The sequence below is a fragment of the Trachurus trachurus genome, assembly GCF_905171665.1.
Source record: "Trachurus trachurus genome assembly, chromosome: 15".
NCBI lineage: Eukaryota > Metazoa > Chordata > Actinopteri > Carangiformes > Carangidae > Trachurus > Trachurus trachurus.
In genome coordinates, this window is record NC_139906.1 from 9,988,927 (window position 1) to 10,001,570 (window position 12,644).

The 12,644-nt window shown below is 40.1% G+C and overlaps 1 protein-coding gene across 1 annotated transcript in view; it reads left to right on the forward strand.

Moving 5' to 3' along the window:
- The window catches only part of kcnh1a (potassium voltage-gated channel, subfamily H (eag-related), member 1a), a gene marked incomplete at both ends in the record, with an annotated part of 42,597 nt that extends 36,448 nt beyond the window's left edge, over positions 1 to 6,149 (forward strand). Inside the window, one exon of the mRNA XM_083987706.1 lies at positions 5,277 to 6,149. Within this exon, the coding sequence (XP_083843832.1) occupies positions 5,277 to 6,149 (873 nt within the window). The remainder of the gene's footprint in view (positions 1 to 5,276) is intronic.
- Between the last annotated feature and the right edge of the window lie 6,495 nt (positions 6,150 to 12,644).

The following is a 12,644-nucleotide window of genomic DNA, read 5'->3' on the forward strand; positions in this document are numbered from 1 at the left end:
AATCCAACCATACAGAGAATTACTAAGTATAATCAGTTGCTTCAGTTGGAAAAATCATACACAAGATAATATTTACAATGAGATTTGATTGTATAGAAAAATCTTAAAGACGAAGTTTGAGTCAGTTCCTTAGAACAGGATGTACAGCATAATAAGAAAAACAAGAATTTAAACTTTCCCTTCTCCACATTGTTTATCCGTTTCTCAAGAATATGTTTAATTGGATTTCAAATCCTTTTGACTTGTTACTCTTCTTCTGGCCAGACCATTATTTTTAATAAGAGCTTAAACTTTAAGAGGACGCCGTGGATCCTGTTTTTTTTTTTTTTTTTAAATTGGAGAGTCATAATTGCTGTGGTGTTTTCGCACTGTGATTCCCAGGGATCACATGTGGGGCCACCACAGAGACTGCGTTTCCCTGCACAGTCTCGACAGGTACAGGGCAAATTATTAAACAGCTACTTCATTACTTAGATTCAATGCCACAGTTGTAGAAAATGCAGGATTTTTACAAAACCACAGATAGTTGATAGCTGCCAGTGCAGAGACATGTTGCACTGGTAAACAAACAACACATGTCACACAGCTCCTTTTAACCAGTCACCATATATTAAAACCACTCACACACACACTTCATTAGGATATGAACAGCTTTGATCAATTACACAGGTGTAGCTGCCAATCACTACTTCATTCATAATAAGAATAGCCTGTCCAGGAGAGTGCATGTGAGATTGAATTGCCTGCATATGAAAAGGCAATCTCATCTGCTGCTGCTGCTGCTTGAAACTCACAAGCCACCAGGGTCCCATACTTCCTGAACGTATGCAGCAGGGAAATTCACAGACGGAGCCAGACGCTGCCTTCAAATGGAGCTGCGGAGGTTGTGTTTTCGACTTGAGAAAATCCAGCACATGACGCGTTTGGCACTCAAGTGGTTTGAATTGTGAGAAGAGCGTTGCCGTGAGATTAAGGAGAGAAATAGGTTGTTGTACTTTTCACGAATGAATGATTTAAGTATATTGTATTTCAGCATCATGCCTAGGAATGAGAAAAAGAGCACGAAAATGATGAATTAATAAACACAATGCCTAAAGACTTGGACATACGTTTAAGTTGCACTGTGCTTTGATCATCTCAGATGTTGCTTTGATAACAGTGTATGTGCATGATTAGCTGATGAACACCTAATCATGTTTTTAAAATGGGGGGAGCAAGTTGTAAAGATGCATAATAATTAGTAGGGGGTCTGGGGATCATAGAAAAACAACATATTGATTTAAAGCATATTTTCTGCATTTTTTAATCACCTTTAGCTTTAGTTAAAGCAGAAGTGAGTGATCCGGTCGTTTTCGCTAATGCTGCGTTCCAGGCAGGCTTTTGAAATCATAAATTACTGCTTCAAGTCACAACTTACGACTTTGTAGCGTTCCAGGCAACCCACTCGTGTTTTTCCGACCTGTTTTACCGGTGAAAGTCACTATAACGGCCACTCGTAACTTCCGACCCGTGAAATCGTACCAGTAGCCTACGTCTTTTTGTACAGTCTATGTACCAGATCGAACTGGTACGACTTCACAGGTCGGAAAAAAACGAGTTTCCTTGAACGCACCATAACAGTCCTCGTCCCTACGTCACCACATTCACGGCGTCCCTTGGCTGCACACACAGCCCTGCATGCCGTTCTCTCTCCTCATTGGATAAAAACTGTAGGATACGATAAATGTTTTCTCCTCGGCTCAGAGCAGAGTGACTGACAGACCCGTGTTTCGGTCCAAACACTCTGGGCCCTAGTTTCGTCGACCAGGTGAAGTCTGTGATCAGCGCAGCTTCGCCACGCCAACGGGGCGTGGCCCAGGTCCATTTCGCAAGATTGGTGGGCCGCGCAGTCAGACTTAGACCGGCGCAGCCCCTCCCCTCGTCCCTCCCACCGGCGCAAACGGTGAAGAGGGAGGAGACAGGGCGGGAGGGAGACAGGAGGAGGAGAGAAAGGCGTGGAGTGGGTTTGACACAGCCGAGTCAGATCTTCACCAATCAAAGGAGCTCCTCTCCTCACCTTTAACTGCGCGGCGGGTGATGCGCGCTGCAAGTTTGTCATTTTATACTTGGACATGGACGGAGGAAACAGCGACGCCAGAGGCCGAACCTCTCCCCGGAGGAAACAGCTGTTTCCCCGGAGGTCCGAGCTCAGAGTGACCAATAATGAGTTTACTAATAATAATACAAATATCCTTAATCAGGTTTGATCTGATACACTGAGAACCCCTACGCAATCTAAGAAACAACAACTAATAAACTAATAAAGAAACTCACATTTATTCAAACCCTGTGTATAAGATCAGAGGTGTAGGCTACACTAATCACAACATAAACACACACCATGTGGATGAAATCAGCAAGGACGCGCTCTCTCTCTCTCCCTCCCTCTCTCTCTCTCTCTCTCTCTCTCTCTGTCCTCCTCTCTCTCTCTCTCTGTCCGTCTCTTTTTTTCTCTTTTTTTCTCTGTGATAGAGATGCTGAATATAGCCTACTGTAGTAGGCTATATACTGACTATCTGATACCGAGGCTGTTGTGGTGGACTAAGAGAGATGATGATTTGTGTTTTGTTTTTCATTACGGCTGCGTGATGCGGTCGCACGTGCTTATGAATTAATAAGTAAATAAATAAATACAGCGATCATCACAAGGGCAGAGTGGTATCTCAACACGGCAGCGACATGCAGTCATCCACCCTCAGTCCTGCTTTTGGGACATCCACAGCTGCTTTTCAGTGCCAGTTCGTCCCTGCTGTGTTAATTCAGGTGGAGTTTCCTTTACGCACCGACAGCCTTTGATCTCTGCTTTGATCTGACGTCAGATGTGACGGGACAATCTATATAGATATAAATTCACGTGTTGATTCCGTTAGTTGCATTAAATAGTGGTTATTGTGGATATTTATTGCATTGAAATGTGTCTGGAACTGTGGAGATCTGCCTGTGAGGTCTTGGTGACGTGTGTGCACTGCAGGTCAGTCAGCCAAACTTCCACTGCACCTGCTGCGCTTCGCCCTGCGCTGAGACTAGACCTGGTTGGAGGTGGCGAGCTTTCAGCGCAACTTCGGCGGGACATTTTCGGACGAAACTTCCACTGCACCAAGCAGAATCTGTGACGCCTCCCCCTGCTGCGTGGCCACGCCTATCTCAGCGCAGCGCGATCTGCCAATCTTCCAATCTGACTTTGCGCTAGGCTGCGCTGGTCGAAACTTGCATTAGACTGGCTGCGCTACCTTGCGCCACCTGCGCTGCGCCAGCAAACTAGGGCCCTCTATGTAAGTGATTGCTGTCGGAAGATATAACTATTTAAGACTTACATTAACACAAATATATCACTCACTTCTGCTTTAAGTTAGGAAAAGCAATAACCTCAGATGGTTAATTTGATGTGATATGAGAACCAGGACAGGAAAAAAGATATTTTTTCATATTTGACATTACAGTTTACAAACATTTTGTAACTTTTAATGGGAGTTGCAGGCTATCAATTCAGTTCAATCCAACGCAGTTCAAAAAAACTTGATTGTCCATCACCTAGTGATAGAAAATCGTCTTCAGTTTAGGGCTCAAAACATAAAAACATAGAAACACAACACACAAGAAAACCATATAAAATCACATAAAACAGCAGTAATAAAAGCACTGCAGCTTGTCCTAAAAACAATATCTATTTTGGTTTGTTAAAAGGCTGTAAGGCTTCATATCTTTTTACTGTATATAATGAAATAGCCTCACAACAACACGTCACCATATGATTTATAGATTTAATGAAACCATGTTGAACACGAGGGTTACTACTCTCAACACTCACAAGGCATCTTCAGAGTCTGAACATCTCTAACAAAGAAGGCTACAAACTGTCTGGACGGCTTCCAGGGCCACATGTTTATTTTACACACAGGTTCCAGTGGCAGCTGTTCTCATAGTGAACAAACATGACTTCAAAAGCAGATCATTTAACCTACATCATCTTGGATCTAGGACAAGTGCGGTGTAAACAAACTGTGTGCTCTGGACCCTGATGTTCAGACTTTATCCTGCGTGCACAGTTTAACATCTGTAACTATATTTCTTTACGAAGGAGTGGCTTTGAGGTTTTCTCTTGTTTGGAGAGAGATTAAAAAAATGTGAAATTATGTATTTTGAAATTATATGAGATTTCAGTGTTGAGGTACAATTAAATTCATGATTATTTTTAACACATAATCTGGTTCCATTTGTAGTTGTGGTTTTTCAGTTTTCTACGGATTAAAGAAGCTGTAAATGTGTGAATTAGTGAGTTGGATCGTTACAGTTAGCTGCTCTTTTCCACTCATATTACATATTTTACATGTAAATACAGACCTGAGAGAAAGGGCACTAAAAACGAATGGACGTAGGACTCGTCGTTCAATGCCCAACTTTGACTGTGGCATTGAATTGGTGAGATTCATTGTGTTTTTCCTTTTCTAGTTTCAGGTCTCAAGTTATTTTTTGCTTTAATTTCAATTAGCAAGAGAGAGAGAGAGAGCTTGGACTCAAACCCAAGCCTCTGCAGTTAAGATTACACTTTCAGGGTACCAGCTTGTGCATTTGCATGTCATTTCCTAAATTGCAATATGTTGGGCTCTCTGGGCCAATTGACTTCATTCACATCTGTTTGATTTTATCCTTATCCTAAGATGGATTCTCTGGGCCACCGTAGTCCTTATTTATTATTCAATGGACTTTACTCACATCTGTGGGATTTCATCCTTAATTTTTTGAAGACAATGTCAGAAAACACCAATAACTGAACCTAGAGCTGGAAGTGTTTGCCAAAACTATTTCCAAGGTCGGAGACAAATCAGTTATTTTGATTGCAATGGTATTTGGTTTTGAATAAAGAGGAGGTGTCAGATATTAAGCTGCACACTACAGTAACGTCAAAGTGCAGAAGGAAAACTGCAAATGCTTCAAAGCAGGGTTGTCCATTAGCAGCTGCGTGGTGTGTCGTCACCCACTGAAGCCAGAGGCATGATGTGAACTTTCCCTCAGTGTCGTGGGAATAACCCTCTTTAAGGTGACATTTAGCCTACTGAGCACGCACATTTTGAAACCTCGCCAATCTCCCTCACAACTGTACAACACCTACACACCTGACAGATTTTATACTGTTGTCGAACACTGTGATGTCAAACTGATATTTCTGATAATTCAAATCTTACTCATGGTTTTCTATCATGTTGCTTTAGTCATGAGAACTTTAAATTCTCTTGTAGATCGTCTTCCGAAAGATCAGTGATGTGAAACGTGAGGAAGAGGAGCGACAGAGGCGTAAAAACGAAGCCCCTCTGAACTTGCCGCCCGATCACCCGGTACGGAAACTCTTCCAGCGCTTCCGGCAGCAGAAGGAAGCTCGTTTGGTGACGGAGAAACCGGAACCGGATGAGCACGACGTGGAGAAGGGCCCCGTGTACGTGGACGTCCCGTTGGCTAAGACAGCCATCACGACTACCAGCATCGTCACGGTGACAGAGAGCCCAGCGACTCCGTCGGCTTCCACACCTTCGTCCTCGACGCCCGCCAAAGGTCCCCCGGCGGACAAAGCGAAGCTGCAGGTGCCGTCCACCGTCTCTCTGGTCGGAGGCCGAGCTGCTGCTGAACCGGTCAAGGTCAAAGGCTGGGGCCGCTTCAAGGAGTCCATGGCCAAAGCCGACAACTGGACCAAAGTGTCCAAAGCCGAGTCCATGGAGACTTTACCTGAACGGACCGCGGCGCACGAGTCGCAGGTGTCTCTGAAGAAGACGGACTCGTGCGACAGCGGCATCACCAAAAGTGACCTGCGTCTGGACAAAGCGGGCGAGTTCCGCACGACGCCCCAGGACCGCAGCCCGGTGCAGCCGCCGGACGCCCGGCACGCCTTCTACCCCATCCCGGAGCAGACGCTGCAGGCCTCGCTTCAGGAGCTCAAGCTGGAGCTGAAGGACGACCTCAAGAGCCTGAACGTTCGCATGTCCACGCTGGAGGCGCAACTCTCAGAGGCGCTGAAATTCCTCAAGGCGAGGAAATCAAGTCCCGGCTCTCCGCAGCATCTTTTTGACATTTCTAGACCTGCTTCACCGGAGCTGGACAAAGAGGACATCTTCTCTTGAAGCATGGAGGACTCATCATCAGGCATCGGTTGACAATTATCTCAGCTGGAATCATGGTAATATCTGCATTACCTGGGTTGCTGAGGCTGCACTGGGCGCACCATTTATAGATTAGGCATCAGTGAGGTCTTCAGGACGCACTAGCCTTTATCGTAGGAGCGTACCTGTCAGTTAACACGGGAACGCCGTGTTGTGAAGTTACGGTTATAGTCCAGATTTAGGTGTCATAACGCTGAACACCTGAAGGTTACACACAAAAACTGACAGCTACATGTTTGTATATAAATTTGGTTTATTTTTCCATTGCACTATAATGGGAAAATAGCTCAAGTGGTTGGATTTTTTTTAAGAATCTAAAATCTGAATTCAGTTCAGATTTTGAGATGCGGTGGCGTCCCTTTGGGGAAGGCTCCAGTAGAAACAAGCATGATCCACTGGTGTGTTAGTGAATCATTTGTATGAGCTTCTTTGCATGTCACATAAAAACGGACGCGTGCCTCAAATTGCAGATGGCGCATACGTGATCAATCGAGGCTGCACGACTGCACTCATTTTCATTATCTCACAGCGACAGTGAAAAAGGACAGTCTTTGCAAACGTTGAAACAGTGTCAGAGTAATTTCCTCCAGCAATTGATGAACTCTCTTATTATATCATCTGCCACAGTCATTATGAATTATACAACAGATAACTCTGGCCAAGCAATCTGATTTTCGACAACATCTTTCAAACAGAGCTTATCATCTCCATAAACCATGTTTAGATGTGCTCGATGAAAAACTGAATGCAGTCTTAAATAGTGTGGCAGCACTTTTCCAGCTTTGCTGATATCTACTATTTGTTATTCTCATATGAACACCACCGCCACATACTCGATACATATATGTATGCTGTGTATGACAGCTGTGCATTTTTTTAGCCTGCAGATGCAGATGGTGTGGATATGAACATAATAAGGAATGCTCTTTTGCATCATTTCTGGTGTAAAATAAAACTGGCTGCCTTAAAACGACAGCAGCTTTGTTCTTGGAAAGACATCTTGATATGTGGGCTGATTTTAATGGCCACTTGTTTACACCAGTTAGCATGCATGATTTAATGTGTGCGTCTGTCCTCACATTCACTTGACAAAAAAAAAAATCCCCCCACTTGACCACATGAGATACAAGATGATTATTCATAAGGGGCAAAGATCAAAGATGTTTTTTTTTGTTTGGCACACATGTTCGTGCTAAGTGTTTACAATGCTGCTGATTTCATTCAGGACCCTGTTTTATTATTTTATTTTATTTATTTATTTAATATTTGGAGGCAATAACTTCTTCCTGGTCTCCAAAACCTTACATTATTTCCTCAGTGATTGAAATTAGATTTCACAAATCAAAACTTTACAGAGCTGAAGTTGATGTCCTCAAATTACTCAACTGTCGGACCACCACTAACTTCATATATGATGAAGACAAGCATCAAATCCTCACTTGAGGAGCGTCCACCAGCAAATGTTAGCTGCTGATTCTTTTGTTTGTTTGTTTGTTAAGGATAAACTGAAGTTGTTGCTGATTTATTTTGAATTTTTGAGAGAATGTATCAAACCAAAACCTGTTAATACATTAAAACACACCTGATCAGCAGAATTATGTTCAGAAACCATTAGACAATGAAGATGTTGTATTTCAAATGTCATGACTTTATTTTGAAAATGCAATTTTTATCAACATTGTTCCCAATTTCAGTTTCACCACAAAGCAAAACATCCCATTTAAAGAGAATATGTTTGAAATTGTTTCCAAGAGGATTGTTTCAGATGTTATACTGACAATTGCCTCTGAATAAATACCAAAACTGTTCAACTTTAACCTGCCAAATTAAATAGAAAACCAAAATAAATCACTGTTAGTCACGTGATATCACTGTATTGTCACAGTGGCCAAAATAAAAATCATTCATTCAGTCATTACACAACCCTAACTCCGAAGTAAAGCAGAGCCATGAGTTCTGTTATTGAGCAATAGCAATGTTTATTTAGCCGTTACAAAAAGTTGTTGAAAAGTAACAACAGTTTAATAATATTCACTGAATATGACTAATGATCAGCAGTTTTTGCAGTATCACAAAGTAATGAGTTTTGTGATAATAAAGTGCAAAATATATAGCAATCAGTATTCTAATATAAATAGTAGTTATTCTAGTTTTTAACTGTGCCCCAGTAGAAACAGGAGCTTTGCTGCTTCTTGCCTGGATCTATTTTTAGTATACAGTAAAAGTATTCTTTTACATGGCAAAAACCAATAACCCACTATTCTATATTATTTATTATTCATATGGATAATTTATGTTCCCAGCATGCCCTCCTTTTCTTATCAGGACAAAAGACAAGCTAAGAGGAAAAAGACACTGAGGTTTTTCTTTCTTTTCTCTTTTTTTTTCTTCTGCAGCACAATCTCAAGCCTCCATTTCCATCAAAAATTCAGCCGACTAAAAATAAATGGGCATGTCATCACAGAAGTGAGAACTCCTTTGGGTTACAGCCACTGTTTGACGGTCTTTTATGGGTCTGCTAAAATCATGTTGCTGTGACTCTTATCACAGAGAATTCATAAATCTCATGTTTGTGTTCAGAAATCAGGAGGAGAGAAGAAAGAGGTACGACATTAACACAGGGATTTAGTTATGAAAGTGAAAAGAAAGGATCTATGACAGTCTTTTATCAGAGCTACCAGATCAAAGTAGATTGTCTAGATAGCCTATAAAGTTATTACATTATTATTACATGATTGATTCTCTCCAGCTATGACTGAAGACACTGAGTTCAGGTACAAAGTCATAGCTGTGTTAAAATAATAGCTCATGAGTGATAACATTTTATCTAATATAAAGTTCACCACAAGACACAGTGGAGATTTACCTTCTGTAACTGTGGGTTTAGGTTTTACACAATTAAACTAATAAAAAACTTGAACTCATGACATCTGAGCCAAATTTCCTCCAAGTATATTCCAGGATAATATTCCAGTAATATCCTATCTGAGTTGAAATGTTCAATGGCTCATTTGCCACCAAGCTAAAGGCCTATTTGTGGCATGATACAGTAATATCATGAAACACCCAAGCTATTTTTTTTTTTAAACGTAGTATCCCGTTATCACAGTATACAATATATGAATTCCCTATGAACTAACAGAACAAATCATTTTATTTAGATTTTTGTATTATTATTATTTAAGGATTTTAAGTCCCATTCTGAATCACAAAAGTTTGTAAAGTATGACAGTCCAGATTGACCATAACTAGTTTACAAGATCTACTATGTTACTTTTTTAATGTAAACTAACCTGCACGTGAGACACTTAAACCACTATACAGCCCTATCTTTATCACTTACAAGTACAGAAAGTAACACAATTATTCATGTACATGTTTACTGAAAAAAGAAATATACTAAGACTAGAGACAACAGGAAACAGCTAGCAGCTAATGGCGAATGGCTAGTGTAGAGGAAATGCTATTCAGCATCAGACTTACCTGTACTTAAAAATAAGCAATGCTAACCAGCTGAACTCAGCCCATTTTGTCATTTACCTAATCGTAGCCTCCAATCTGCCCCAATACAAAAATGACAAAAAGACAATGGCCAAACCCCTGTCATTTGAAAATCATCGACTTACCAAAATTGTGGGGCAAACAATGCATAACAATGTCCCATAATGAGGTGCTGACTGTCATAGCTACTGCTTTTTCATTATTTATGTGATTCAATCATTCTAACCCGACAAAGAAAGTAATATTTATTTTATAAATTGTATTTTTTTTTCTTTCTCAGGTCACTTATGGTTACATATTTTCATTTTACCCACAATAAACAGCTGGTTCATTTCACCAATGACACAAATGAATGACAGAAACAAGGATGTTTGTGTATTTTAAACATTAATTTTGAATGACTTATGAAGTCTGTCTTTTGTAGGAAGTTCTTTAATCTTTCATGATGTAAGTGTGCTACTTTTCTTTATTTTTTATTTTTTTTTACCTTAATGGGAACAGAAGCATATTTTAGTATTTGCACAGTAAAAATCAATAAGAAAAAATGAATTCTGTTCCAGCTAAAAATCTGATTTTAAGTCCAACTAGACAGATGAAGCAGATGGAGACGGTGCTTTCACTTCCACCTCTCTCAAGAGGCTGAATGTTTTACCAGCACCATAAATATGCGGCACTAAAAATGGGATGTATGTGCACTCTAAAATTCAGAGACAAGATCCTTGAGAGCAATGTGAATCTAGACTGTGCTGTAACATTTATAAACACAGAAAGTCCTGAGAGTGACAAAAATAAGGACCAGTGAGAAGAAAGACCTTTATCGTAGTGCACTACAGTACCACTTCATATTATTAAAGCCATCACCATCACCTCTGATTGCTATGGAGACGCATGCAGCACTGTGCCTATAACATTTTGCCCCGTACACACACACAAAGTAAAATTACCGTCGCTGCTTTGATTTGAACACAGAACTATTTTTGTGGTCAGCTCTCGACAGCTGCCTGGTTATGAAGCCCGACACACAAACATATATGTCTATGTACATGTACTGTATATGCACAGATTATATTGCAATGTTTAGATTCTTAAGAGAGAGAAGAGTTCGGTGTAAGGTTCATGTAATATGCACATGCGTCCATGTTCACACGTCATGTGATGAGAAATGTAACTATTTCAAGCACAATGGGAACTTTGTTATCAACTGTGACATACAGTACTGTGCTATTCATAATAAATATTTTATACGTATACTGTAGCCTGTCTGTTCTCTGTAGGCGCCGGGGCGGGCAGGCGTGCTGCCTTCACTGTGACCTCGGAGAGTTGTCTTGTCAGTCTCACAGCGTGATGATAAGGACGCCTCTCCCACTCCCTTCTGAGAAAGTGTTAGTCAGCAGGTGTTTTTCTCCTCGGCTGATCGTCTTACGTCAGATAAAACCTCACAGTTTTGTGCTCATTTAAGAGGATTTCTCCATGACCCCCGCTCACACTGATCCTACTTAGTGCCACAGATGTGATAATCCCAAGAACAGACATCAGCTAATGGAAGCAGATCCTCAGAGTCCAGATTATGCACTACTTTTATTGTTTACCGACAACACATCTCGCACTATAATACGACATGTGAGCGGCAGTCCTGTTCACAGAAGATGGACGACTGATAGAGAACAATCAGCTGTTGCTGCAGGAGAGATTGGTTAGTGATAAATATCAGTGATAACACTTCCGACTTAAAATTCACTCATTCTTAAACTAATCTTCCTGGAGGCCTCAAGATGTGTGATTTCCTTATTGTGCACTATGAATATTGAAGAGGATCAAATTGTTCCTGCAACATCAAACTTTCTAAGCTCAAAAGACACACAAAAAAAGCTCAGATAAGCTTTTTAAAGCAGCTTTATGTTAATTCCCACAACACAGTTTTACCTTTTAAAGCTGCTGACGAACCAGTAAAACCTGACAAAGTCAATTATTTGAGGCAGATGCCAACACTTTTAGGAATTCATCACCTTTAACTAAACTTAAAGAAACTAGACTGCTACTCATTGGTTTCATGTCTGGAAGTTAACAGCTTTTTCTTCAGGCTTCGTATTAGATTAACAGACAAGATCAACTGGATGATCTTTACTAAAGCTGCAAATAATGTTTTTTATATTGTCAGTTAGGATCCAGATTATTTTCCCAGTAAAGTATTGGAATATGAATTTCCATCAATTTCATCATCTGGATTTGGAAAACAAAAACAAAGAGACTTGGGAAATCCTCACAGACTCAACACAACCTTTACTTCAAAAATAATTTTAATGAGATATCAATAATCAAAATAACTGCTGAATAATTTTCTGTCAGTTGACTGATTTTGTTATTTGGTAAAAAAAAACAAAAAAAAAACGCTGATGACAATGTACTTATAGACTTAACTCATACCTACTATGTTTATTTAACTCTAACAAAAGCCATTATATTCTATATTTTTCATGTGGTCAACAAATCCAATGAAAAAATCAAATACCAAATAGCTGAAACCTTCAGTCAGTCATTATTTAACACAGTCCTGCTGCTGTAACTTCTCACCAGTAAAACATGTATTCATCCGCCATTCAAAACAGTCCTGGATAAACAAACAATTTACTACTATTTCATTTCCTTTCATTTCATTTATGCTAAACAGCAAACCGACCAGCTGTTTAAGGAAACAACCACCTTTTATGAAAAAAAAGTATATATTATTTCATTATTTTCTTAAAGATTAATGTTTGTTTTTGCAAATTGATTTGAGGCTGAGAAGTCAGAAGTCAGAAATCATTTAGAAACAGACCAACACATTATTGATTTTAGTTTGTTTGATTTGTTCTTGGGATTTGTAGAAGAATATATAACAAGATTGGATTTTACACAAACTTCTCTGCAACTCTGATAAAAAAACTTTAAATTCCTGGAGGAGTTTTATGATTTGGT